Source organism: Lepisosteus platostomus, chromosome 6 (assembly GCF_059453375.1).
Source record: "Lepisosteus platostomus isolate fLepPlt1 chromosome 6, fLepPlt1.hap1, whole genome shotgun sequence".
NCBI classification, from domain to species: domain Eukaryota; kingdom Metazoa; phylum Chordata; class Actinopteri; order Semionotiformes; family Lepisosteidae; genus Lepisosteus; species Lepisosteus platostomus.
The window spans coordinates 1500001-1527290 of NC_142616.1; the positions used below are offsets into that span (position 1 = coordinate 1500001).

The 27290-nt window shown below is 57.8% G+C and overlaps 2 protein-coding genes across 6 annotated transcripts in view; one reads left to right on the plus strand and one right to left on the minus strand.

Annotated features, from left to right (window-relative positions):
- Positions 1–12662, plus strand: part of LOC148659552 (tectonic-3-like) — a 30005-nt gene extending 17343 nt beyond the window's left edge. For 2 of the 3 annotated variants that reach the window (XM_088633805.1, XM_088633804.1), the window contains exons 9-15: positions 6838–6912; positions 7009–7128; positions 7208–7303; positions 7461–7558; positions 8221–8380; positions 9920–10057; positions 11485–12662. In XM_088633805.1, coding sequence (XP_088489931.1) covers positions 6838–6912; positions 7009–7128; positions 7208–7303; positions 7461–7558; positions 8221–8380; positions 9920–10057; positions 11485–11712 — 915 coding nt within the window. In that variant the 3' untranslated portion in view covers positions 11713–12662. The remainder of the gene's footprint in view (positions 1–6837; positions 6913–7008; positions 7129–7207; positions 7304–7460; positions 7559–8220; positions 8381–9919; positions 10058–11484) is intronic. The other variant, XM_088633806.1, reaches the window with a different exon arrangement.
- mto1 (mitochondrial tRNA translation optimization 1) overlaps positions 12582–27290 on the minus strand; it is a 42006-nt gene continuing 27297 nt past the window's right edge. For all 3 annotated transcript variants that reach the window (XM_088633800.1, XM_088633803.1, XM_088633802.1), the window contains exons 5-13: positions 26870–27162; positions 26110–26222; positions 21350–21540; positions 19786–19916; positions 16715–16919; positions 16452–16620; positions 15179–15288; positions 13268–13425; positions 12582–12914 (exon numbers count right to left, since the gene is read on the minus strand). In XM_088633800.1, the coding sequence (XP_088489926.1) occupies positions 12774–12914; positions 13268–13425; positions 15179–15288; positions 16452–16620; positions 16715–16919; positions 19786–19916; positions 21350–21540; positions 26110–26222; positions 26870–27162 (1511 nt within the window). In that variant the 3' untranslated portion in view covers positions 12582–12773. The remainder of the gene's footprint in view (positions 12915–13267; positions 13426–15178; positions 15289–16451; positions 16621–16714; positions 16920–19785; positions 19917–21349; positions 21541–26109; positions 26223–26869; positions 27163–27290) is intronic.

Here is a 27290-nt window from a genome sequence, read left to right on the forward strand (position 1 = left end):
AGCTCACATCGCGCCCCGGCTCGCTGGAGACGCTGCTGTAGACACACAGGAACCTGCTCACCCCGGGGTGTCTCCTGATCGAGGGCCCCTCCTCTCTGCTGAGGGAGCTCACATCGCGCCCCGGCTCGCTGGAGACACTGCACCCTGCTGTAGACACACAGGAACCTGCTCACCCCGGGGTGTCTCCCGATCGAGGGCCCCTCCTCTCTGCTGAGGGAGCTCACATCTCGCCCCGGCTCGCTGGAGACACTGCTGTAGACACACAGGAACCTGCTCACCCCGGGGTGTCTCCTGATCGAGCGCCCCTCCTCTCTGCTGAGGGAGCTCACATCTCGCCCCGGCTCGCTGGAGACACTGCTGTAGACACACAGGAACCTGCTCACCCCGGGGTGTCTCCTGATCGAGCGCCCCTCCTCTCTGCTGAGGGAGCTCACATCTCGCCCCGGCTCGCTGGAGACGCTGCACCCTGCTGTAGACACACAGGAACCTGCTCACCCCGGGGTGTCTCCCGATCGAGCGCCCCTCCTCTCTGCTGAGGGAGCTCACATCTCACCCCGGCTCGCTGGAGACACTGCTGTAGACACACAGGAACCTGCTCACCCCGGGGTGTCTCCTGATCGAGGGCCCCTCCTCTCTGCTGAGGGAGCTCACATCTCACCCCGGCTCGCTGGAGACACTGCACCCTGCTGTAGACACACAGGAACCTGCTCACCCCGGGGTGTCTCCTGATCGAGCGCCCCTCCTCTCTGCTGAGGGAGCTCACATCTCACCCCGGCTCGCTGGAGACACTGCTGTAGACACACAGGAACCTGCTCACCCCGGGGTGTCTCCTGATCGAGTGCCCCTCCTCTCTGCTGAGGGAGCTCACATCGCGCCCCGGCTCGCTGGAGACACTGCTGTAGACACACAGGAACCTGCTCACCCCGGGGTGTCTCCTGATCGAGCGCCCCTCCTCTCTGCTGAGGGAGCTCACATCTCACCCCGGCTCGCTGAAGACGCTGCACCCTGCTGTAGACACACAGGAACCTGCTCACCCCGGGGTGTCTCCTGATCGAGCGCCCCTCCTCTCTGCTGAGGGAGCTCACATCTCACCCCGGCTCGCTGAAGACGCTGCACCCTGCTGTAGACACACAGGAACCTGCTCACCCCGGGGTGTCTCCTGATCGAGCGCCCCTCCTCTCTGCTGAGGGAGCTCACATCTCACCCCGGCTCGCTGGAGACACTGCTGTAGACACACAGGAACCTGCTCACCCCGGGGTGTCTCCTGATCGAGTGCCCCTCCTCTCTGCTGAGGGAGCTCACATCGCGCCCCGGCTCGCTGGAGACGCTGCTGTAGACACACAGGAACCTGCTCACCCCGGGGTGTCTCCCGATCGAGCGCCCCTCCTCTCTGCTGAGGGAGCTCACATCGCGCCCCGGCTCGCTGGAGACACTGCTGTAGACACACAGGAACCTGCTCACCCCGGGGTGTCTCCTGATCGAGCGCCCCTCCTCTCTGCTGAGGGAGCTCACATCTCACCCCGGCTCGCTGGAGACACTGCACCCTGCTGTAGACACACAGGAACCTGCTCACCCCGGGGTGTCTCCTGATCGAGCGCCCCTCCTCTCTGCTGAGGGAGCTCACATCTCGCCCCGGCTCGCTGGAGACACTGCACCCTGCTGTAGACACACAGGAACCTGCTCACCCCGGGGTGTCTCCCGATCGAGGGCCCCTCCTCTCTGCTGAGGGAGCTCACATCGCGCCCCGGCTCGCTGGAGACACTGCACCCTGCTGTAGACACACAGGAACCTGCTCACCCCGGGGTGTCTCCTGATCGAGTGCCCCTCCTCTCTGCTGAGGGAGCTCACATCGCGCCCCGGCTCGCTGGAGACACTGCACCCTGCTGTAGACACACAGGAACCTGCTCACCCCGGGGTGTCTCCCGATCGAGTGCCCCTCCTCTCTGCTGAGGGAGCTCACATCTCGCCCCGGCTCGCTGGAGACACTGCTGTAGACACACAGGAACCTGCTCACCCCGGGGTGTCTCCTGATCGAGGGCCCCTCCTCTCTGCTGAGGGAGCTCACATCTCACCCCGGCTCGCTGGAGACACTGCTGTAGACACACAGGAACCTGCTCACCCCGGGGTGTCTCCTGATCGAGCGCCCCTCCTCTCTGCTGAGGGAGCTCACATCTCGCCCCGGCTCGCTGGAGACACTGCTGTAGACACACAGGAACCTGCTCACCCCGGGGTGTCTCCTGATCGAGTGCCCCTCCTCTCTGCTGAGGGAGCTCACATCTCACCCCGGCTCGCTGGAGACACTGCTGTAGACACACAGGAACCTGCTCACCCCGGGGTGTCTCCTGATCGAGTGCCCCTCCTCTCTGCTGAGGGAGCTCACATCTCACCCCGGCTCGCTGGAGACACTGCACCCTGCTGTAGACACACAGGAACCTGCTCACCCCGGGGTGTCTCCTGATCGAGGGCCCCTCCTCTCTGCTGAGGGAGCTCACATCTCACCCCGGCTCGCTGGAGACACTGCTGTAGACACACAGGAACCTGCTCACCCCGGGGTGTCTCCCGATCGAGCGCCCCTCCTCTCTGCTGAGGGAGCTCACATCTCACCCCGGCTCGCTGGAGACACTGCTGTAGACACACAGGAACCTGCTCACCCCGGGGTGTCTCCTGATCGAGTGCCCCTCCTCTCTGCTGAGGGAGCTCACATCTCGCCCCGGCTCGCTGGAGACACTGCTGTAGACACACAGGAACCTGCTCACCCCGGGGTGTCTCCTGATCGAGTGCCCCTCCTCTCTGCTGAGGGAGCTCACATCGCGCCCCGGCTCGCTGAAGACGCTGCACCCTGCTGTAGACACACAGGAACCTGCTCACCCCGGGGTGTCTCCTGATCGAGTGCCCCTCCTCTCTGCTGAGGGAGCTCACATCTCGCCCCGGCTCGCTGGAGACACTGCTGTAGACACACAGGAACCTGCTCACCCCGGGGTGTCTCCTGATCGAGCGCCCCTCCTCTCTGCTGAGGGAGCTCACATCGCGCCCCGGCTCGCTGGAGACACTGCTGTAGACACACAGGAACCTGCTCACCCCGGGGTGTCTCCTGATCGAGTGCCCCTCCTCTCTGCTGAGGGAGCTCACATCTCGCCCCGGCTCGCTGGAGACACTGCACCCTGCTGTAGACACACAGGAACCTGCTCACCCCGGGGTGTCTCCCGATCGAGCGCCCCTCCTCTCTGCTGAGGGAGCTCACATCTCGCCCCGGCTCGCTGGAGACACTGCTGTAGACACACAGGAACCTGCTCACCCCGGGGTGTCTCCTGATCGAGCGCCCCTCCTCTCTGCTGAGGGAGCTCACATCGCGCCCCGGCTCGCTGGAGACACTGCTGTAGACACACAGGAACCTGCTCACCCCGGGGTGTCTCCCGATCGAGCGCCCCTCCTCTCTGCTGAGGGAGCTCACATCGCGCCCCGGCTCGCTGGAGACACTGCTGTAGACACACAGGAACCTGCTCACCCCGGGGTGTCTCCCGATCGAGCGCCCCTCCTCTCTGCTGAGGGAGCTCACATCGCGCCCCGGCTCGCTGGAGACACTGCTGTAGACACACAGGAACCTGCTCACCCCGGGGTGTCTCCTGATCGAGCGCCCCTCCTCTCTGCTGAGGGAGCTCACATCGCGCCCCGGCTCGCTGGAGACACTGCTGTAGACACACAGGAACCTGCTCACCCCGGGGTGTCTCCTGATCGAGCGCCCCTCCTCTCTGCTGAGGGAGCTCACATCGCGCCCCGGCTCGCTGGAGACGCTGCACCCTGCTGTAGACACACAGGAACCTGCTCACCCCGGGGTGTCTCCTGATCGAGGGCCCCTCCTCTCTGCTGAGGGAGCTCACATCGCGCCCCGGCTCGCTGGAGACACTGCTGTAGACACACAGGAACCTGCTCACCCCGGGGTGTCTCCTGATCGAGGGCCCCTCCTCTCTGCTGAGGGAGCTCACATCGCGCCCCGGCTCGCTGGAGACACTGCTGTAGACACACAGGAACCTGCTCACCCCGGGGTGTCTCCTGATCGAGTGCCCCTCCTCTCTGCTGAGGGAGCTCACATCTCGCCCCGGCTCGCTGGAGACACTGCTGTAGACACACAGGAACCTGCTCACCCCGGGGTGTCTCCCGATCGAGCGCCCCTCCTCTCTGCTGAGGGAGCTCACATCTCGCCCCGGCTCGCTGGAGACACTGCTGTAGACACACAGGAACCTGCTCACCCCGGGGTGTCTCCTGATCGAGCGCCCCTCCTCTCTGCTGAGGGAGCTCACATCTCGCCCCGGCTCGCTGGAGACACTGCTGTAGACACACAGGAACCTGCTCACCCCGGGGTGTCTCCTGATCGAGCGCCCCTCCTCTCTGCTGAGGGAGCTCACATCTCGCCCCGGCTCGCTGGAGACACTGCTGTAGACACACAGGAACCTGCTCACCCCGGGGTGTCTCCTGATCGAGCGCCCCTCCTCTCTGCTGAGGGAGCTCACATCGCGCCCCGGCTCGCTGGAGACGCAGGCTTGATCGGTGCGGGTGCCTTCAGTCCCACAAATCTCGCCTCCGTTCTCCCGAAATCCCATCAGCCGGCCTCCTTCCCGACGAGAGGAGAGAACACGCTCGCCCACGGGCTCGGCTCGCCCACAAGACCGTACCCCTCTGTTCCTGCCCCCGGCTCCGCTCCAGAGTGTCGGTCCTGCGGGACCGGGCCACACGGGGTCACACCGACGCCCGTCCCCAGCTCCAGCGGGCCGTGTGCCGACGATGTCACACTCGCGGAAGAGAGCGGATCTTCCCATCAAGCCATGGATGAACAGTGAGGTTCGCACCCTCATCAAGCAGCATTCAAATCGGGCAGCACATCCGAGCCCAGGGCAGCCAGGAGCAGTCTGAACCATGGTAGTAAACACCTCAACCAGGAATCGGAGGAGCTCCTCAGCACCCGTGACCCAAGGCGCCTGGGGCAAGGTGTTCGGGCCCTCACGGACTGCAAGAGGAAGAACGTCTGTGCGCCTGCCCACAGAGCCCCCCTGCCCGGCGAGCTCAACACCTTCTGTGCTCAGTTTGAAGCCACCAACGCCGAACCAGCCAGCTGCTCTCTGCCTGCAGGCGAGGGGACCTGCGCCCGGGGCGAACCCGCGCAAGGCGGCGGGACTCGGAGCCTGCGCCCGGAGCGAACCCGCGCGAGGCGGCGGGGGTCTTCACAGACACTTTCAACGTGTCGTTGGCCCAAGCCGTAGTCCCCACCAGTCCCGCAGAGAGCCCCAGTGACCCGTCACCATGAAGAGCTCCGAGAGGCTGGTCATGAGCACGTTAAGGACACCACGCCGAACACACCGGACCAGTACCAGTTCACCCCCCGGCCCAGCAGATCCACAGGTGACGCAGTCTCCATTGCCACCCACACGGCCCTGTCCCATCTGGACAAAAAGAACACATACGCAGGACTGCTATTCACCGACTAGCTCAGCCTGTAACACCATCATCCCAGAGAAACTAGTCCAGAAACACCACCCTCGGCAACTGGACTCGGGACTTCCTGACAGGCAGACCTCAGGCTGGCAGGCTTGGAAACCACACCTCCAGCACCCTAACTCTGAACACTGGGGTCCCCCAGGGGTGTGTGCTTAGTCCATTGCTCTGCTCCCTCTACACCCACGACTGGAAGGCCAAACACAACACCAACTCCATCATCAAGTTTGCCGATGACCCCACAGTTGTGGGTCTGATCACAGACGATGATGAGAGGGCCTACAGGGAGGAGGTCAGTCTCCTTACAACGTGGTGTGATGACAACAACCTCACCCTCAACGTCAGCAAAACCGAGGAGCTGATCGTTGATTTCAGGAAGCTGCAAACTGGACATGCCCCTGTCCACATCTACAGGACTGAAGGGGAAAGGGTCAGGAACTTCAAACTCCTTGGTGTCCACATCACCGAGGACCTCGCATGGTCTCTCAACACCACCCGTCTGATCAAGAGAGCTCAACAGCGCCTGTGCTTCCTCAGACGGTTGAGGAAGGCTGAGATCTGTCCCCAGGTCCTCACTGGCCTCTACAGAAAGCACACTGACCGCTGTGGTGTGGCAACTGCAGTGCTGCTGACCGCAGAGCCCCACGGCGGGTGGAGAAAACTGCCCAGTCCATCACTGGGGCTGCCCTCCCATCCATACAGGACACTGGTGACAGCCGTTGCTTGAGGAAAGCTCTGAGCATCATCAAAGACCGGTACCGGAGCATTCGGGCCCAGACTGCCAGACTCGGAGACCGTTTTTACCCCCGTACTATCAAACTCCCAGCCTCTCTCACCTCCCCTCTCACCTCTCACCTCTGACCTATGACCTGAACCTCACAGTGCCTTCTTTCTCACCAGAACCCCAAACACACAGTGAAGTCGGCCTCTCCCTCACGTGTCAAGAAGCTCACTCCCCATCGTTTCTATCCCTTCATCTCATTCTGCTGAGGCATGTCTTTGCACAGCTGTTGTTGTTGTTTTTGCACACTGCCTGTAGTCTCTGTCTTTCTTTTAATATACAATGGTATTGTTGTTGTTTTATTTGTACGACCTATCGTCTGAGAGCCAGACAAACAGCATTTCGTTATACCATATGCCTGTATATGAGTACAATGACCGGTATATGAGTATATTGTCATTCTTCTCGTTTGCTGTATATACTCATACACCTGTGTATGAGTACAATGACCGGTATATGAGTATATTGTCATTCTTCTCGTATGCTGTATATACTCATACACCTGTGTGAGTACAATGACAATAAACTTGAACTTGCTCCCAGTGTCCCTCAGCCTCTCTGTCTCCTAGGTCCCAGTGCTCCCAGTCGCCGAGTGGCCTTCACCTGGCCTGCGAGGAGATGTCTGCTCCAACGTCGTCTCGAAGGTCAGAGGTCGTTCTGCCCTGACCCCTGACCCCTGACCCCTGACCCCTGACCGGGTCAGTGCGGTGCGGTCAGCTCTGCGCCTCTCGTCCGGGCAGGTGTCCTACGTGGTGACCTACTCGGGCCGCGGTCAGCTCCTGGGCGCCTCGGTGTCCGTCACGCTGACCAGCGTGGCCACCCCCCTCCGCCTGCGCCAGCAGCACGCCGTCGCCTACCAGGTACGCCGACCCCCGACCCCGACCCCCTGACACTGGTGCCCCGCGGGCTCACCGACGCCCTCCTTCCTGTCTCCCCCAGGCGGCCACGCCCACTCCCCCACCGGGCCCCACCCCTGGGGCGGGGCTGTTCCCAGGGAGTCCCGTGATTGGCCAGCGCCAGGGCGAAGTCCAGCCTGTATCCTCTAATCGGAGGGTGTGTGTGTGTGTGTGTGTGTGGGGGTGTGTGTGTGTGTGTGTGTGTGTGTGGGGGTGTGTGTGGGGGGGTGGGTGTGGGGGTGTTCCCAGCCAGCCAGTCAGTCAGTGTCGCTGTTCCTCCTGAGTCACCGACGCAGGTCCTGGTTCTGGGGGTGTCAGAGGCAGGGGGGTGCTCCGCTGTACCCCGAACACCAGTGCTCTTCGCTCACAACTACATCAGTGGCTGTTTGTTCAGGTACAACCCTCTCTCTCTCAGTGCAGTGTTAATGTACTGGAGTGTCCAGTCAGTGTGTCTGTATGAACCCCTCTCTCTCTCAGTGCAGTGTTAATGTACTGGAGTGTCCAGTCAGTGTGTCTGTATTAACCCCTCTCTCTCAGTGCAGTGTTAATGTACTGGAGTGTCCAGTCAGTGTGTGTGTATTAACCCCTCTCTCTCTCAGTGCAGTGTTAATGTACTGGAGTGTCCAGTCAGTGTGTCTGTATTAACCCCTCTCTCTCTCAGTGCAGTGTTAATGTACTGGAGTGTCCAGTCAGTGTGTCTGTATTAACCCCTCTCTCTCTCTCAGTGCAGTGTTAATGTACTGCAGTGTCCAGTCAGTGTGTCTGTATGAACCCCTCTCTCTCTCTCAGTGCAGTGTTAATGTACTGGAGTGTCCAGTCAGTGTGTCTGTATTAACCCCTCTCTCTCTCTCAGTGCAGTGTTAATGTACTGGAGTGTCCAGTCAGTGTGTCTGTATTAACCCCTCTCTCTCTCTCAGTGCAGTGTTAATGTACTGGAGTGTCCAGTCAGTGTGTCTGTATTAACCCCTCTCTCTCTCTCTCTCTCTCAGTGCAGTGTTAATGTACTGGAGTGTCCAGTCAGTGTGTGTGTATTAACCCCTCTCTCTCTCTCTCCAGCTCCTCGTCTCTCAGTTGCTCTGAGCTCCAGACAGAAGTCTCTCAGGTCCTCCTGGGAGACCTGTCTCCTGAGCTCGTAGCAGTGACTGGGGGCGCCCAGCCTGGCAGGGAGGCTGACTGGACGAGGGTCATCGTGCAGGACTGCCCCCTTGCTGCTGGGGTAACGCCTCTCTCTGTGTCCTGTGGGGCTGGACTGCAGGCAGACTCCCGTCTGTCTCTGTCTCTCTGTGCTGTGGGGCTGGACTGCAGGCAGACTCCCGTCTGTCTCTGTCTCTCTGTGTCCTGTGGGGCTGGACTGCAGGCAGACTCCCGTCTGTCTCTGTCTCTCTGTGTCCTGTGGGGCTGGACTGCAGGCAGACTCCTGTCTGTCTCTGTCTCTCTGTGTCCTGTGGGGCTGGACTGCAGGCAGACTCCTGTCTGTCTCTGTCTCTCTGTGCTGTGGGGCTGGACTGCAGGCAGACTCCTGTCTGTCTCTGTCTCTCTGTGTCCTGTGGGGCTGGACTGCAGGCAGACTCCTGTCTGTCTCTGTCTCTCTGTGCTGTGGGGCTGGACTGCAGGCAGACTCCTGTCTGTCTCTGTCTCTCTGTGTCCTGTGGGGCTGGACTGCAGGCAGACTCCTGTCTGTTTCTGTCTCTCTGTGCTGTGGGGCTGGACTGCAGGCAGACTCCCGTCTGTCTCTGTCTCTCTGGCGTGTGTGCTGGACTGCAGGCAGACTCCCGTCTGTCTCTGTCTCTCTGTGCCGTGGGGCTGGACTGCAGGCAGACTCCTGTCTGTCTCTGTCTCTCTGTGCTGTGGGGCTGGACTGCAGGCAGACTCCCGTCTGTCTCTGTCTCTCTGTGTCCTGTGGGGCTGGACTGCAGGCAGACTCCCGTCTGTCTCTGTCTCTCTGTGCTGTGGGGCTGGACTGCAGGCAGACTCCCGTCTGTCTCTGTCTCTCTGTGTCCTGTGGGGCTGGACTGCAGGCAGACTCCTGTCTGTCTCTGTCTCTCTGTGCTGTGGGGCTGGACTGCAGGCAGACTCCTGTCTGTCTCTGTCTCTCTGTGCTGTGGGGCTGGACTGCAGGCAGACTCCTGTCTGTCTCTGTCTCTCTGTGTCCTGTGGGGCTGGACTGCAGGCAGACTCCTGTCTGTCTCTGTCTCTCTGTGCTGTGGGGCTGGACTGCAGGCAGACTCCCGTCTGTCTCTGTCTCTCTGTGTCCTGTGGGGCTGGACTGCAGGCAGACTCCCGTCTGTCTCTGTCTCTCTGTGCTGTGGGGCTGGACTGCAGGCAGACTCCCGTCTGTCTCTGTCTCTCTGTGTCCTGTGGGGCTGGACTGCAGGCAGACTCCCGTCTGTCTCTGTCTCTCTGTGCTGTGGGGCTGGACTGCAGGCAGACTCCTGTCTGTCTCTGTCTCTCTGTGCTGTGGGGCTGGACTGCAGGCAGACTCCTGTCTGTCTCTGTCTCTCTGTGTCCTGTGGGGCTGGACTGCAGGCAGACTCCCGTCTGTCTCTGTCTCTCTGTGTCCTGTGGGGCTGGACTGCAGGCAGACTCCTGTCCCTCTCTGTCTCTCTGTGCTGTGGGGCTGGACTGCAGGCAGACTCCCGTCTGTCTCTGTCTCTCTGTGCTGTGGGGCTGGACTGCAGGCAGACTCCCGTCTGTCTCTGTCTCTCTGTGCTGTGGGGCTGGACTGCAGGCAGACTCCCGTCTCTCTCTGTCTCAGGAGCAGCGCTGTGAGTCCGGCTGCCTGCTCCCCACCTCTCTGTCTCTCCGGTTCCTCTGGGCACACAGGGGCCTCCTCTCTCTGCCCCAGGCGCACATCCTGGGGGCCAAACTCACGTTCCACTGTCGTCTGGTCCAGGTAACAGCCCCCATCTACCTAATGTCTCTTTGTCTGTCCAAGTCCAGAGCCCTCCCCTTCTCTCATACAAACTGCCTCTCCCATCTGTCTCTCTCTCCCCTCTCGCCTCTACTCTCATTTCAATACAAACACATCATCATACAGTTACATGCAACCTATACAGCACAATGGAGAGACAGGCTCACTGTCTGTTCCTCAGGCTGGGACAGGAGATCACACACTGTATTATTATTATTGAGAGACAGGCTCACTGTCTGTTCCTCAGGCTGGGACAGGAGATCACACACTGTAGTATTATTATTGAGAGACAGGCTCACTGTCTGTTCCTCAGGCTGGGACAGGAGATCACACCTGTATTATTATTATTGAGAGACGGGCTCACTGTCTGTTCCTCAGGCTGGGACAGGAGATCACACACTGTATTATTATTATTGAGAGACAGGCTCACTGTCTGTTCCTCAGGCTGGGACAGGAGATCACACACTGTATTATTATTATTGAGAGACGGGCTCACTGTCTGTTCCTCAGGCTGGGACAGGAGATCACACCTGTATTATTATTATTGAGAGACGGGCTCACTGTCTGTTCCTCAGGCTGGGACAGGAGATCACACACTGTATTATTATTATTGAGAGACAGGCTCACTGTCTGTTCCTCAGGCTGGGACAGGAGATCACACACTGTATTATTATTATTGAGAGACAGGCTCACTGTCTGTTCCTCAGGCTGGGACAGGAGATCACACACTGTATTATTATTATTGAGAGACAGGCTCACTGTCTGTTCCTCAGGCTGGGACAGGAGATCACACACTGTATTATTATTATTGAGAGACGGGCTCACTGTCTGTTCCTCAGGCTGGGACAGGAGATCACACACTGTATTATTATTATTGAGAGACGGGCTCACTGTCTGTTCCTCAGGCTGGGACAGGAGCTCACACACTGTATTATTATTATTGAGAGACGGGCTCACTGTCTGTTCCTCAGGCTGGGACAGGAGATCACACACTGTATTATTATTATTGAGAGACAGGCTCACTGTCTGTTCCTCAGGCTGGGACAGGAGATCACACACTGTATTATTATTATTGAGAGACAGGCTCACTGTCTGTTCCTCAGGCTGGGACAGGAGATCACACACTGTATTATTATTATTGAGAGACAGGCTCACTGTCTGTTCCTCAGGCTGGGACAGGAGATCACACACTGTATTATTATTATTGAGAGACGGGCTCACTGTCTGTTCCTCAGGCTGGGACAGGAGATCACACACTGTATTATTATTATTGAGAGACGGGCTCACTGTCTGTTCCTCAGGCTGGGACAGGAGCTCACACACTGTGTTATTGTTAGGATCAGTGTGTTGTTGTGGGGTACCTGTCCCCCTCAGGTGCGTGCTTACCTGTGTCTGTCTCTCGCCCTCAGTGCCCGCTGTCCGTCCCCATCTCACTGACCACACAGGTCTCCTTCGCCGACGCCACAGTCTTCCCACAGTCCCCCAGGGGCAGAGCGCTCCCGGAGGCGAAACGTCCGCTCGATTTCTTCTTCCCCTCCGCGGAGACGGCCGCCTCGGCGTGGGCGGGGACCCGGGGCCCCATGTGGCCCCCGCTGTGCGTTGCTGTCAGCCTGCTGTCGCTGCTGGTTTACTGTTAGTGCATCTGCGCACACACACACACACACACACACACACACACACACACACACACACACACACACACACACACACACAGAGCTCTGGGACAGTGTGGACACTGTGCCCCTTGCAGGCTGGCCTGTGTATTCACACACACACACACACACACACACACACACACACACACAGAGCTCTGGGATAGTGTGGACACTGTGCCCCTTGCAGGCTGGCCTGTGTATTCACACACACACACACACACACACACAGAGCTCTGGGATAGTGTGGACACTGTGCCCGTTGCAGGCTGGCCTGTGTATTCACACACACACACACACACACACACACACACACACACACACACACACACACACACACACACACACAGAGCTCTGGGATAGTGTGGACACTGTGCCCCCTGCAGGCTGGCCTGTGTACTCTCTCTCACACACACACACACACACACACACACACACAGCTCTGGGACAGTGTGGACACTGTGCCCCTTGCAGGCTGGCCTGTGTATTCACACACACACACACACACACACACACACACACACACACACACACACACACACACACACACACACACACACACAGAGCTCTGGGATAGTGTGGACACTGTGCCCCCTGCAGGCTGGCCTGTGTACTCTCTCTCACACACACACACACACACACACACACACACACAGCTCTGGGACAGTGTGGACACTGTGCCCCTTGCAGGCTGGCCTGTGTATTCACACACACACACACACACACACAGAGCTCTGGGATAGTGTGGACACTGTGCCCCCTGCAGGCTGGCCTGTGTATTCACACACACAGAGAGCTCTGGGACAGTGCAACAGGCTGGCCTGTGTACAGAAAAGACCATTCCAACACAATGCTTCTTAAAAATGGTTTTATTGTTCTGTAGTTTTTGATAGCAGAAAGAGATTAAATTGTCACCAGTGAGATACACAGCTGTACTTTCTTGCGTTGTGAGTTTATCTGCTGTATCTCTCTTCCACTCACCCTGTACTCCTCTCTCCCCTGTCCCTCTCTCTGCCTTGTCCACCTCTCCCTACCTCCCTCCCCCTCTATACTGCCTCCTCCACCTCTCTGTCCCTCTCTCGCTGCTGCGCCCCAGTGTCTCTCTGTCTCTCCCTCTTGGAGACGTAGTGCAGCAGGTGGACAAGAGCAGCAGGGGTCACTCCTGCCAGCCGAGAGGCGGCCCCGAGCTGTGGAGGAGACAGAGAGAGAGAAGTCAAACACAGAGCACCCCCGCGTCCACTCTCACAGAGAGAGAGACAGCCTGACCCCTGTCCCTGCACAGAGAGGGGCTGTCTCACTGAGCCCTGGTATGATCACACACCCCAGCTCCACCCCTGAACACACACACACACACACACACACACACACACACACACACACACACACACACACACACACACACACACACACACACACACAGAGAGAGAGAGAGGCTGTCTCACTGAACACTGAAGTTGTCTACTTTTTCGGAGGGCACTCCCCGCCCTGACAAACAGGGGGCGCACTCATACTGCACTCATGACTGCTGTCGGGGACTGACCGTTGGGGGCCGGGCTCTGTCCAGCACCTCTCTGACCTCCTGCGACAGGGACGCCTGCAGGGAGAAGTAATCCAGGTCCCGAGGAAGAAGGAGACTCTCCTCCTGTCGAACCCTGAGCATCTCCTGCTGCTGCTGCTCCGAGTGAGGGAGGTACACAGCTGGGAGAGAGAGAGGGGTTCATACAGACACTGACTGACACTCCAGTACATCAACACTGCACTGAGAGAGAGGGGTTCATACAGACACACTGACTGGACACTCCAGTACATTAACACTGCACTGAGAGAGAGAGGGGTTCATACAGACACACTGACTGGACACTCCAGTACATTAACACTGCACTGAGAGAGAGAGGGGTTAATACAGACACACTGACTGGACACTCCAGACATTAACACTGCACTGGGAGAGAGAGGGGTTAATACAGACACACTGACTGGACACTCCAGTACATTAACACTGCACTGAGAGAGAGGGGGGTTAATACACACACACTGACTGGACACTCCAGTACATTAACACTGCACTGAGAGAGAGAGGGGTTAATAGAGACACACTGACTGGACACTCCAGTACATTAACACTGCACTAAGAGAGAGAGGGGTTAATACAGACACACTGACTGGACACTCCAGTACATTAACACTGCACTGAGAGAGAGAGGGGTTAATACACACACACTGACTGGACACTCCAGTACATTAACACTGCACTGAGAGAGAGAGGGGTTCATACAGACACACTGACTGGACACTCCAGTACATTAACACTGCACTGAGAGAGAGAGGGGTTAATACAGACACACTGACTGGACACTCCAGTACATGAACACTGCACTGAGAGAGAGAGGGGTTCATACACACACACTGCCTGGACACTCCAGTACATTAACACTGCACTGAGAGAGAGAGGGGTTAATACAGACACACTGACTGGACACTCCAGTACATGAACACTGCACTGAGAGAGAGAGGGGTTAATACAGACACACTGACTGGACACTCCAGTACAGGAACACTGCACTGAGAGAGAGAGGGGTTAATACAGACACACTGACTGGACACTCCAGTACATTAACACTGCACTGAGAGAGAGGGGGGTTAATACACACACACTGACTGGACACTCCAGTACATTAACACTGCACTGAGAGAGAGAGGGGTTAATAGAGACACACTGACTGGACACTCCAGTACATTAACACTGCACTAAGAGAGAGAGGGGTTAATACAGACACACTGACTGGACACTCCAGTACATTAACACTGCACTGAGAGAGAGAGGGGTTAATACACACACACTGACTGGACACTCCAGTACATTAACACTGCACTGAGAGAGAGAGGGGTTCATACAGACACACTGACTGGACACTCCAGTACATTAACACTGCACTGAGAGAGAGAGAGAGGGGTTAATACAGACACACTGACTGGACACTCCAGTACATTAACACTGCACTGAGAAAGAGAGAGGGGTTAATACAGACACACTGACTGGACACTACAGTACATGAACACTGCACTGAGAGAGAGAGGGGTTAATACAGACACACTGACTGGACACTCCAGTACATTAACACTGCACTGAGAGAGAGAGGGGTTAATACAGACACACTGACTGGACACTCCAGTACATTAACACTGCACTGAGAGAGAGGGGTTAATACAGACACACTGACTGGACACTCCAGTACATTAACACTGCACTGAGAGAGAGGGGTTAATACACACACACTGACTGGACACTCCAGTACATTAACACTGCACTGAGAGAGAGAGGGGTTAATACACACACACACTGACTGGACACTCCAGTACATTAACACTGCACTGAGAGAGAGAGAGGGGTTAATACAGACACACTGCACAGAGAGGCATAAAGACCTATAAACTCTTTAAATTCACCTACCCTCAATCTTCAGTCGTTCTGAAAACTCCAAATATGGATCTAAGGAATGTGGGAAGACAGAGGCCAACATCTCCATAGTGACGCCCTGATGTTGAAGCAAATCCAGAGCACTGAGAGAGAGAGAGAGAGAGAGAGGGGTTCATACAGACACACTGACTGGATACTCCAGTACATTAACACTGTACTGAGAGAGAGGGGTTAATACAGACACACTGACTGGACACTCCAGTACATTAACACTGCACTGAGAGAGAGAGGGGTTAATACAGACACACTGACTGGACACTCCAGTACATTAACACTGCACTGAGAGAGAGAGGGGTTAATACACACACACTGACTGGACACTCCAGTACATTAACACTGCACTGAGAGAGAGGGGTTAATACAGACACACTGACTGGACACTCCAGTACATTAACACTGCACTGAGAGAGAGAGGGGTTCATACAGACACACTGACTGGACACTCCAGTACATTAACACTGCACTGAGAGAGAGAGGGGTTAATACAGACACACTGACTGGACACTCCAGTACATTAACACTGCACTGAGAGAGAGAGGGGTTAATACAGACACACTGACTGGACACTCCAGTACATTAACACTGCACTGAGAGAGAGAGAGGGGTTAATACAGACACACTGACTGGACACTCCAGTACATTAACACTGCACTGAGAGAGAGGGGTTAATACAGACACACTGACTGGACACTCCAGTACATTAACACTGCACTGAGAGAGAGAGGGGTTAATACAGACACACTGACTGGACACTCCAGTACATTAACACTGCACTGAGAGAGAGGGGGGTTAATACACACACACTGACTGGACACTCCAGTACATTAACACTGCACTGAGAGAGAGAGAGGGGTTAATACAGACACACTGACTGGACACTCCAGTACATTAACACTGCACTGAGAGAGAGAGGGGTTCATACAGACACACTGACTGGACACTCCAGTACATTAACACTGCACTGAGAGAGAGGGGTTAATACAGACACACTGACTGGACACTCCAGTACATTAACACTGCACTGAGAGAGAGAGGGGTTCATACAGACACACTGACTGGACACTCCAGTACATTAACACTGCACTGAGAGAGAGAGGGGTTAATACAGACACACTGACTGGACACTCCAGTACATTAACACTGCACTGAGAGAGAGAGGGGTTAATACAGACACACTGACTGGACACTCCAGTACATTAACACTGCACTGAGAGAGAGAGGGGTTAATACACACACCCTGACTGACCTGAGGTGTCCCGTCTTTCCTTCGCTCACAGGGATGCCCTTCAGCTGCTGGCGCCACCTGGTGGCAGGGAGCGAGATTGCGCGCAGAGCACTCAGCCCTTCCTCCAGAGAGCCGCGCGCCCTCAGCGCCTCCCTGTACCGCCGGTCCGACACGCAGCCAGCCTCGAACCCTGGCAGGGACAGAGAGGGGGCGGGGCTTCAGGACCGCGAGGCCCAGGGGCCTGGGGGGTTCGGGGCCGCGGCGGGCGGGCGGCGGCGGGGTACCTCGGGGGGTCAGCCGCAGGTCGGCGTTGTCGGGCCGCAGGCTGGTGCGGAACTCGGCCCTGCTGGTGAACATGCGGTACGGCTCAGTCACCCCCCGCGACACCAGGTCGTCCACCAGCACCCCGATGTAGCTCTCCGTCCGCGAGAGGGAGACCGGGGGCAGGGAGAGGGCGCGGCGCCCGGCGCTCACGCCGGCCCACAGCCCCTGCGCAGAGAGGAGGGGGTGGTGAGCGAGGCAGGGGCGCCCCCTGGCGGGGGGACCTGTCATATTGAGCAGCCGGGGTCCCCCACAGGAGGAGGTGTCTCCAGGTGACTGGCGCGAGGCCAGTTTCATACGCTGTGGTCCTCCGTCTTGTCCTCTGTCTGTCAAGGACAAGGACAAGAGCGAAGCTCTGAAGAGCCAGACGTCGGACTCTTCCTGGGTGCAGCGCCGTTGAACTACAGCTCCCACCGGGCCCCGAGCGGGACTACAACTCCCAGGAGTCCCCCTTCAGACAGGGCCACCCAGCAGGCGAACTGACTGGGACCTGCTGGAGACACCCTGCACAGGCAGGCAGGCAGGCAGGCAGGGCCTCGGTCGAACCCGGGCCACTGGAGACACGAGGCAGCAACAATAGTGCAGCTCATCCCATAATGCCCTGAGCCTGACTGTGTGTGAGAGTCAGTGTCTGGGCCTGTGGGGGTCAGTGTGACCCCGACTGTGTGTGAGAGTCAGTGTCTGGGCCTGTGGGGTCAGTGTGACCCCGACTGTGTGTGAGAGTCAGTGTCTGGGCCTGTGGGGTCAGTGTGACCCCGACTGTGTGTGAGAGTCAGTGTCTGGGCCTGTGGGGTCAGTGTGACCCTGACTGTGTGTGAGAGTCAGTGTCTGGGCCTGTGGGGGTCAGTGTGACCCCGACTGTGTGTGAGAGTCAGTGTCTGGGCCTGTGGGGTCAGTGTGACCCCGACTGTGTGTGAGAGTCAGTGTCTGGGCCTGTGGGGTCAGTGTGACCCCGACTGTGTGTGAGAGTCAGTGTCTGGGCCTGTGGGGTCAGTGTGACCCCGACTGTGTGTGAGAGTCAGTGTCTGGGCCTGTGGGGTCAGTGTGACCCCGACTGTGTGTGAGAGTCAGTGTCTGGGCCTGTGGGGTCAGTGTGACCCCGACTGTGTGTGAGAGTCAGTGTCTGGGCCTGTGGGGTCAGTGTGACCCTGACTGTGTGTGAGAGTCAGTGTCTGGGCCTGTGGGGGTCAGTGTGACCCTGACTGTGTGTGAGAGTCAGTGTCTGGGCCTGTGGGGTCAGTGTGACCCTGACTGTGTGTGAGAGTCAGTGTCCGGGCCTGTGGGGGTCAGTGTGACCCTGACTGTGTGTGAGAGTCAGTGTCTGGGCCTGTGGGGTCAGTGTGACCCTGACTGTGTGTGAGAGTCAGTGTCTGGGCCTGTGGGGTCAGTGTGACCCTGACTGTGTGTGAGAGTCAGTGTCTGGGCCTGTGGGGTCAGTGTGACCCTGACTGTGTGTGAGAGTCAGTGTCTGGGCCTGTGGGGTCAGTGTGACCCTGACTGTGTGTGTGAGTCAGTGTCTGGGCCTGTGGGGGTCAGTGTGACCCTGACTGTGTGTGAGAGTCAGTGTCTGGGCCTGTGGGGGTCAGTGTGACCCTGACTGTGTGTGAGAGTCAGTGTCTGGGCCTGTGGGGTCAGTGTGACCCTGACTGTGTGTGAGAGTCAGTGTCTGGGCCTGTGGGGTCAGTGTGACCCCGACTGTGTGTGTGAGTCAGTGTCTGGGCCTGTGGGGTCAGTGTGACCCCGACTGTGTGTGAGAGTCAGTGTCCGGGCCTGTGGGGTCAGTGTGACCCCGACTGTGTGTGTGAGTCAGTGTCTGGGCCTGTGGGGTCAGTGTGACCCTGACTGTGTGTGAGAGTCAGTGTCTGGGCCTGTGGGGTCAGTGTGACCCTGACTGTGTGTGAGAGTCAGTGTCTGGGCCTGTGGGGTCAGTGTGACCCTGACTGTGTGTGAGAGTCAGTGTCCGGGCCTGTGGGGTCAGTGTGACCCTGACTGTGTGTGAGAGTCAGTGTCCGGGCCTGTGGGGTCAGTGTGACCCTGACTGTGTGTGAGAGTCAGTGTCTGGGCCTGTGGGGTCAGTGTGACCCTGACTGTGTGTGAGAGTCAGTCTCCGGGCCTGTGGGGTCAGTGTGACCCTGACTGTGTGTGAGAGTCAGTGTCTGGACCTGTGGGGTCAGTGTGACCCTGACTGTGTGTGAGAGTCAGTGTCTGGCCTGTGGGGTCAGTGTGACCCTGACTGTGTGTGAGAGTCAGTGTCTGGCCTGTGGGGTCAGTGTGACCCTGACTGTGTGTGTGAGTCAGTGTCTGGGCCTGTGGGGGTCAGTGTGACCCTGACTGTGTGTGAGAGTCAGTGTCTGGGCCTGTGGGGGTCAGTGTGACCCTGACTGTGTGTGAGAGTCAGTGTCTGGGCCTGTGGGGTCAGTGTGACCCTGACTGTGTGTGAGAGTCAGTGTCTGGGCCTGTGGGGTCAGTGTGACCCTGACTGTGTGTGTGAGTCAGTGTCTGGGCCTGTGGGGTCAGTGTGACCCCGACTGTGTGTGAGAGTCAGTGTCCGGGCCTGTGGGGTCAGTGTGACCCCGACTGTGTGTGTGAGTCAGTGTCTGGGCCTGTGGGGTCAGTGTGACCCTGACTGTGTGTGAGAGTCAGTGTCTGGGCCTGTGGGGTCAGTGTGACCCTGACTGTGTGTGAGAGTCAGTGTCTGGGCCTGTGGGGTCAGTGTGACCCTGACTGTGTGTGAGAGTCAGTGTCCGGGCCTGTGGGGTCAGTGTGACCCTGACTGTGTGAGAGTCAGTGTCCGGGCCTGTGGGGTCAGTGTGACCCTGACTGTGTGTGAGAGCCAGTGTCTGGGCCTGTGGGGTCAGTGTGACCCTGACTGTGTGTGAGAGTCAGTGTCTGGGCCTGTGGGGTCAGTGTGACCCTGACTGTGTGTGTGAGTCAGTGTCTGGGCCTGTGGGGTCAGTGTGACCCTGACTGTGTGTGAGAGTCAGTGTCTGGCCTGTGGGGGGGCTGCAATCTGACCCCTTCAGCATCACGGTACCTGAGCAGCTGCCTCCTCGTACCCTGTGGTGCCGTTGATCTGTCCGGCCAGGAACAGCCCCTGGACTGTGTGGCACTGGAGGGAGTGAGAGAGCTGGGTGGGGTCCACATAGTCATACTGAACACCATAGCCTGCGGGGAGAGAGGAGACACCTACTGCACTGGGATACTCTGGGATTAGAGAAACATTCTTCCCTAAACTCAGAAATCTAATCCCAGAGTTCCCACACCTGCCAGAATCACAACGGGTCCCAATCCTACTGGGAGAGGGAGGAGGGAACTCAGTTGATCTGGCAGCCCAGTATGTGATCTCCTGTCCCAGCCTGAGGAACAGTGAGCCTGTCTCCCAATAATAATAATACAGTGTGTGATCTCCTGTCCCAGCCTGAGGAACAGACAGTGAGCCTGTCTCTCAATAATAATAATACAGTGTGTGATCTCCTGTCCCAGCCTGAGGAACAGACAGTGAGCCCGTCTCTCAATAATAACAATACAGTGTGTGATCTCCTGTCCCAGCCTGAGGAACAGACAGTGAGCCTGTCTCTCAATAATAATACAGTGTGTGATCTCCTGTCCCAGCCTGAGGAACAGACAGTGAGCCTGTCTCTCAATAATAATAATACAGTGTGTGATCTCCTGTCCCAGCCTGAGGAACAGACAGTGAGCCTGTCTCTCAATAATAATAATACAGTGTGTGATCTCCTGTCCCAGCCTGAGGAACAGACAGTGAGCCTGTCTCTCAATAATAATAATACAGTGTGTGATCTCCTGTCCCAGCCTGAGGAACAGACAGTGAGCCTGTCTCTCAATAATAATAATACAGTGTGTGATCTCCTGTCCCAGCCTGAGGAACAGACAGTGAGCCTGTCTCTCAATAATAATAATACAGTATGTGATCTCCTGTCCCAGCCTGAGGAACAGACAGTGGGCCTGTCTCTCAATAATAATAATACAGTGTGTGATCTCCTGTCCCAGCCTGAGGAACAGACAGTGAGCCCGTCTCTCAATAATAATAATACAGTATGTGATCTCCTGTCCCAGCCTGAGGAACAGACAGTGAGCCCGTCTCTCAATAATAATAATACAGTGTGTGATCTCCTGTACCAGCCTGAGGAACAGATAGTGAGCCTGTCTCTCAATAATAATAATACAGTGTGTGATCTCCTGTCCCAGCCTGAGGAACAGATAGTGAGCCTGTCTCTCAATAATAATAATACAGTGTGTGATCTCCTGTCCCAGCCTGAGGAACAGACAGTGAGCCTGTCTCTCAATAATAATAATACAGTGTGTGATCTCCTGTCCCAGCCTGAGGAACAGACAGTGAGCCTGTCTCTCAATAATAATAATACAGTGTGTGATCTCCTGTCCCAGCCTGAGGAACAGTGAGTCTGTCTCCCTATAATGATCAATATGTTTACAGTATATGTAAATACTTTATGTGTCTTTGTAGTAAATGTCTAATATTTCATTATTTTATTTGCTTTGGCAACACTGATTGTTCCTGTTGCTCATGCTAATAAAGCCCCTTGAATGGGGAGAGGAGGGGAGACTCAGAGCCCACTGACCAGGCACCACCAGCTCGGCCCTCTCCAGCCCAGGGATCGATCTGACCAGCTGCTCCTGCTGCTCCTCCGGCAGGGTCATGGACAGACCCTGGGGGTACATCAGGTCAGAGGTCATGCCCTCCGGCTCCAGCCACACCTGGTGACGACGCCCCGGAAACCGCAGCACTCTGGACTCCAGAGAGGGACAGTACCTGAGAGAGGGGAGAGAGAGGGAGAGGAGCAGTGTACCTGAGAGAGAGAGGAGCATGTACCCGAGAGAGGGAGAGAGAGGAGCAGTGTACCTGAGAGAGGGGAGAGAGAGGAGAGAGAGAGAGACAACGGGACAACGTTGTGCAGGGCCGAATTAGGCCAGTACCCACTATTGATAAACATACAGAAAAGAGTATTAAAGTATTGGCTACACCTAAAAAACAGCGACCAAAATTCCTACCACCACAAAGCCCTGCTGAGCCAAGAGCTGAGCCCAAAACAGAGCCCCCTGAGCCAGCTGGTCCTGAGGCTCACCGACCTGAGCCACACCGACACTAACCAGCATCAGGACAGCACTGCTAGAGCACCACAACCCAGACTCAACCACATCACAGCACAGATCAAACAGCAATATCTCACACACTGGGACACACACACACAAACACAACAAACTGGGTTGCTACAGAACCTTAAACAGACAATACACACTAGCTGAATATTTGACCAAAATAAAAAATAACAAACAGAAACAGACCCTGACGAAGTACAGGCTCAGTGACCACAACCTGGCCATAGAAACTGGGCGACACAGGCAGACCTGGCTGCCCAGAGAGGACAGGCTGTGCTCCCACTGCCAGCAGGGAGAAATAGAGACAGAGGTGCACTTCCTACTGCACTGTGACAGATACTCTGGGATTAGAGAAACATTCTTCCCGAAATTCAGAAATCTAATCCCAGAGTTCCCACACCTGCCAAAACCACAACAGGTCCCAATCCTACTGGGAGAGGGAGGAGGGAACTCAGTTGATCTGGCAGCCCAGTATGTGATCTCCTGTCACAGCCTGAGGAACAGTGAGTCCGTCTCCTAATAATGCTCCAGCTGCCTACAGTATATGTCAGTATTTTATAATATGTCTTTGTTGTAAATGTCTGTAATGTCTGTAGATTTTATTTTACTTCTATTTTTGTTTTGTTCTATGTTAATTTTATTATTTTTATTTGCTTTGGCAACACTGATTGTACCCATCGGTCATGCTAATAAAGCACCTTGAATTGAATTGAATTGAAATTGAGAGGAGCAGTGTACCTGAGAGAGGGGAGAGAGAGGAGAGAGGAGCAGTGTACCTGAGAGAGAGAGGAGAGAGGGAGAGGAGTGTACCTGACAGTGTACCTGAGAGAGGGGAGAGAGAGGGAGAGGAGCATGTACCTGAGAGAGAGAGGAGAGAGAGGGAGAGGAGCATGTACCTGAGAGAGAGAGGAGAGAGAGGGAGAGGAGCATGTACCTGAGAGAGAGAGGAGCATGTACCCGAGAGAGGGAGAGAGAGGAGCAGTGTACCTGAGAGAGAGGAGAGAGAGAGAGAGGAGCAGTGTACCTGAGAGAGGGGAGAGAGAGGAGAGAGGAGCAGTGTACCTGAGAGAGAGAGGAGAGAGGGAGAGGAGTGTACCTGACAGTGTACCTGAGAGAGGGGAGAGAGAGGGAGAGGAGCATGTACCTGAGAGAGAGAGGAGAGAGAGGGAGAGGAGCATGTACCTGAGAGAGAGAGGAGAGAGAGGGAGAGGAGCATGTACCTGAGAGAGAGAGGAGCATGTACCCGAGAGAGGGAGAGAGAGGAGCAGTGTACCTGAGAGAGAGGAGAGAGAGAGAGAGGAGCAGTGTACCTGAGAGAGGGGAGAGAGAGGAGAGAGGAGCAGTGTACCTGAGAGAGAGAGGAGAGAGGGAGAGGAGTGTACCTGACAGTGTACCTGAGAGAGGGGAGAGAGAGGGAGAGGAGCATGTACCTGAGAGAGAGAGGGAGAGGAGCATGTACCTGAGAGAGAGAGGAGAGAGAGAGAGGAGCATGTACCTGAGAGAGAGAGGAGCATGTACCCGAGAGAGAGAGGAGAGAGAGAGAGGAGCATGTACCTGAGAGAGAGAGGAGAGAGGGAGAGGAGTGTACCTGACAGTGTACCTGAGAGAGGGGAGAGAGAGAGAGAGGAGCATGTACCTGAGAGAGAGGGGAGAGAGAGGGAGAGGAGCATGTACCTGAGAGAGAGAGGAGAGAGAGAGAGGAGCATGTACCTGAGAGAGAGAGGAGAGAGAGGGAGAGGAGGAGTGTACCTGAGAGAGGAGAGAGAGAGGGAGAGGAGTGTACCTGAGAGAGAGAGGAGCATGTACCTGAGAGAGAGAGGAGAGGAGTGTACCTGACAGTGTACCTGAGAGAGAGAGGAGCATCCCGCCCTCAGAATCCCCCTACTACAGTGAGGGAATTCTCCCCAGTCTCCACACGGAGATCGGTCACTTCCAGGGCCAGGGAAACATGCTGCTCTGTGGTGACCTCTCACCAGGAGAGCTCAGGAGAGGAGAGGAGCAGGAGCTCAGGGAGAGGAGAGGAGAGGAGCAGGAGCTCAGGGAGAGGAGAGGAGAGGAGCAGGAGCTCAGGGAGAGGAGAGGAGAGGAGCAGGAGCTCAGGGAGAGGAGAGGAGAGGAGCAGGAGCTCAGGGAGAGGAGAGGAGAGGAGCAGGAGCTCAGGGAGGGGAGAGGGAGGAGCAGGAGCTCAGGGAGAGGAGAAGGAGGAGCAGGAGCTCAGGGAGAGGAGAGGGAGGAGCAGGAGCTCAGGGAGAGGAGAGGGAGGAGCTCAGGGAGAGGAGAGGAGCAGGAGCTCAGGGAGAGGAGAGGAGCAGGAGCTCAGGGAGAGGAGAGGGCGGAGCAGGAGCTCAGGGAGAGGAGAGGAGAGGGCGGAGCAGGAGCTCAGGGAGAGAGAGGAGCAGGAGCTCAGGGAGAGGAGAGGAGAGGAGCAGGAGCTCAGGGAGAGGAGAGGAGAGGAGCAGGAGCTCAGGGAGAGGAGAGGAGCAGGAGCTCAGGGAGAGGAGAGGAGAGGGAGGAGCAGGAGCTCAGGGAGAGGAGAGGAGAGGGAGGAGCAGGAGCTCAGGGAGAGGAGAGGGAGGAGCAGGAGCTCAGGGAGAGGAGAGGGAGGAGCTCAGGGAGAGGAGAGGAGCAGGAGCTCAGGGAGAGGAGAGGAGCAGGAGCTCAGGGAGGAGAGGAGCAGGAGCTCAGGGAGGAGAGGAGCAGGAGCTCAGGGAGAGGAGAGGAGCAGGAGCTCAGGGAGAGGAGAGGAGCAGGAGCTCAGGGAGAGGAGAGGAGAGGGAGGAGCAGGAGCTCAGGGAGAGGAGAGGAGAGGGAGGAGCAGGAGCTCAGGGAGAGGAGAGGAGAGGGAGCTCAGGGAGAGGAGAGGAGCAGGAGCTCAGGGAGAGGAGAGGAGCAGGAGCTCAGGGAGAGGAGAGGAGCAGGAGCAGGAGCTCAGGGAGAGGAGAGGGAGGAGCAGGAGCTCAGGGAGAGGAGCAGGAGCAGGAGCTCAGGGAGAGAAGAGGGAGGAGCAGGAGCTCAGGGAGAGGAGAGGAGAGGAGCAGGAGCTCAGGGAGAGGAGAGGAGAGGAGCAGGAGCTCAGGGAGAGGAGAGGGAGGAGCAGGAGCTCAGGGAGAGGAGAGGGAGGAGCAGGAGCTCAGGGAGAGGAGAGGAGAGGAGCAGGAGCTCAGGGAGAGGAGAGGAGAGGAGCAGGAGCTCAGGGAGAGGAGAGGGAGGAGCAGGAGCTCAGGGCAGGAGCTCAGGGAGAGGAGAGGGAGGAGCAGGAGCTCAGGGAGAGGAGAGGGAGGAGCAGGAGCTCAGGGAGAGGAGCAGGAGCAGGAGCTCAGGGAGAGGAGAGGGAGGAGCAGGAGCTCAGGGAGAGGAGAGGAGAGGAGCAGGAGCTCAGGGAGAGGAGAGGGAGGAGCAGGAGATCAGGGAGAGGAGAGGAGCAGGAGCTCAGGAAGAGGAGAGGGAGGAGCAGGAGCTCAGGAAGAGGAGAGGGAGGAGCAGGAGCTCAGGAAGAGGAGAGGGAGGAGCAGGAGCTCAGGGAGAGGAGAGGGAGGAGCAGGAGCTCAGGGAGAGGAGAGGAGAGGAGAGGAGCAGGAGCACAGGGAGAGGAGAGGGAGGAGCAGGAGCTCAGGGAGAGGAGAGGAGCAGGAGCTCAGGGAGAGGAGAGGAGCAGGAGCAGGAGCTCAGGGAGAGGAGAGGGAGGAGCAGGAGCTCAGGGAGAGGAGCAGGAGGAGCAGGAGCTCAGGGAGAGGAGAGGGAGGAGCTCAGGGAGAGGAGAGGAGCAGGAGCTCAGGGAGAGGAGAGGGAGGAGCAGGAGCTCAGGGAGAGGAGAGGGAGGAGCAGGAGCTCAGGGAGAGGAGAGGAGAGGAGCAGGAGCTCAGGGAGAGGAGAGGAGAGGAGCAGGAGCTCAGGGAGAGGAGAGGGCGGAGCAGGAGCTCAGGGAGAGAGAGGAGCAGGAGCTCAGGGAGAGGAGAGGAGAGGAGCAGGAGCAGGAGCTCAGGGAGAGGAGAGGAGCAGGAGCTCAGGGAGAGGAGAGGAGCAGGAGCTCAGGGAGAGGAGAGGAGAGGAGCAGGAGCTCAGGGAGAGGAGAGGAGAGGAGCAGGAGCTCAGGGAGAGGAGAGGAGAGGAGAGGAGCAGGAGCTCAGGGAGAGGAGAGGAGAGGAGAGGAGCAGGAGCTCAGGGAGAGGAGAGGAGAGGAGCAGTAGCTCAGGGAGAGGAGAGGAGAGGAGCAGGCTCGTACCGTGGGCCCTGCGTGTCCTGCTGTATGTGGGAGTTGAGGTGAAGAGTCTCTCTGACCAGGACCTCCACTGCTGGGCTTGTGTGAGTCAGGAAACAGGGAATCTGCTGGTCTGGCTGGAGACACGACACAGAGTGTTGAGCTGGCGCTCAGGAAGCTGAAGGGCGTGGGGGTTAGGCTGAGGGGTCAGGGGTCAGGGGTCCCTCACCTGTACCCCTTCACTGGCGCTCAGGAAGCTGAAGGGCGTGGGGGTTAGGCTGAGGGGTCAGGGGTCAGGGGTCCCTCACCTGTACCCCTTCACTGGCGCTCAGGAAGCTGAAGGGCGTGGGGGTTAGGCTGAGGGGTCAGGGGTCAGAGGTTGCTCACTTATACCCCCACGCTGGCGCTCAGGAAGCTGAAGGGTGTGGGGGTTAGGGGTCAGGGGTCAGGGGTGGCTCACCTGTACCCCCACACTGGCGCTCAGGAAGCTGAAGGGTGCGGGGGTTAGGGGTCAGGGGTCAGGGGTCGCTCACCTGTACCCCCACGCTGGCGCTCAGGAAGCTGAAGGGCGTGGGGGTTAGGGTGAGGGGTCAGGGGTCAGGGGTCAGGGGTCGCTCACCTGTACCCCCACACTGGCGCTCAGGAAGCTGAAGGGCGTGGGGGTTAGGGTGAGGGGTCAGGGGTCAGGGGTCGCTCACCTGTATCCCCACACTGGCGCTCAGGAAGCTGAAGGGCGTGGGGGTTAGGGTGAGGGGTCAGGGGTCAGGGGTCAGGGGTCGCTCACCTGTACCCCCACACTGGCGCTCAGGAAGCTGAAGGGCGTGGGGGCGCTATCGCCCTCGTGTCGCTCCATCCTGTCGAACGCCACCGAGGCCCGGCGGATCCGCGGAGGGGTCCCGGTCCGCAGACGGCCCAGCCGCAGGCCCAGCTCCCCGCCCAGGCAGCGAGACAGGCCCGGCGACGCAGGGTCCCCCCTCCGGCCCCCCGGCGTCGAGGAGCACCCCAGGAACAGGGAGCCAGACAGGAAGGTGCCCGTGGTGAGAACGACAGCACTGCAGCCCACACACACCCCCTCACCTGAGAGAGAGACAGACAGGCCCACACACACACTGAGAGAGAGACAGACAGGCCCACACACACCCCCTCACCTGAGAGAGAGACAGACAGGCCCACACACACACAGAGAGAGAGACAGACAGGCCCAC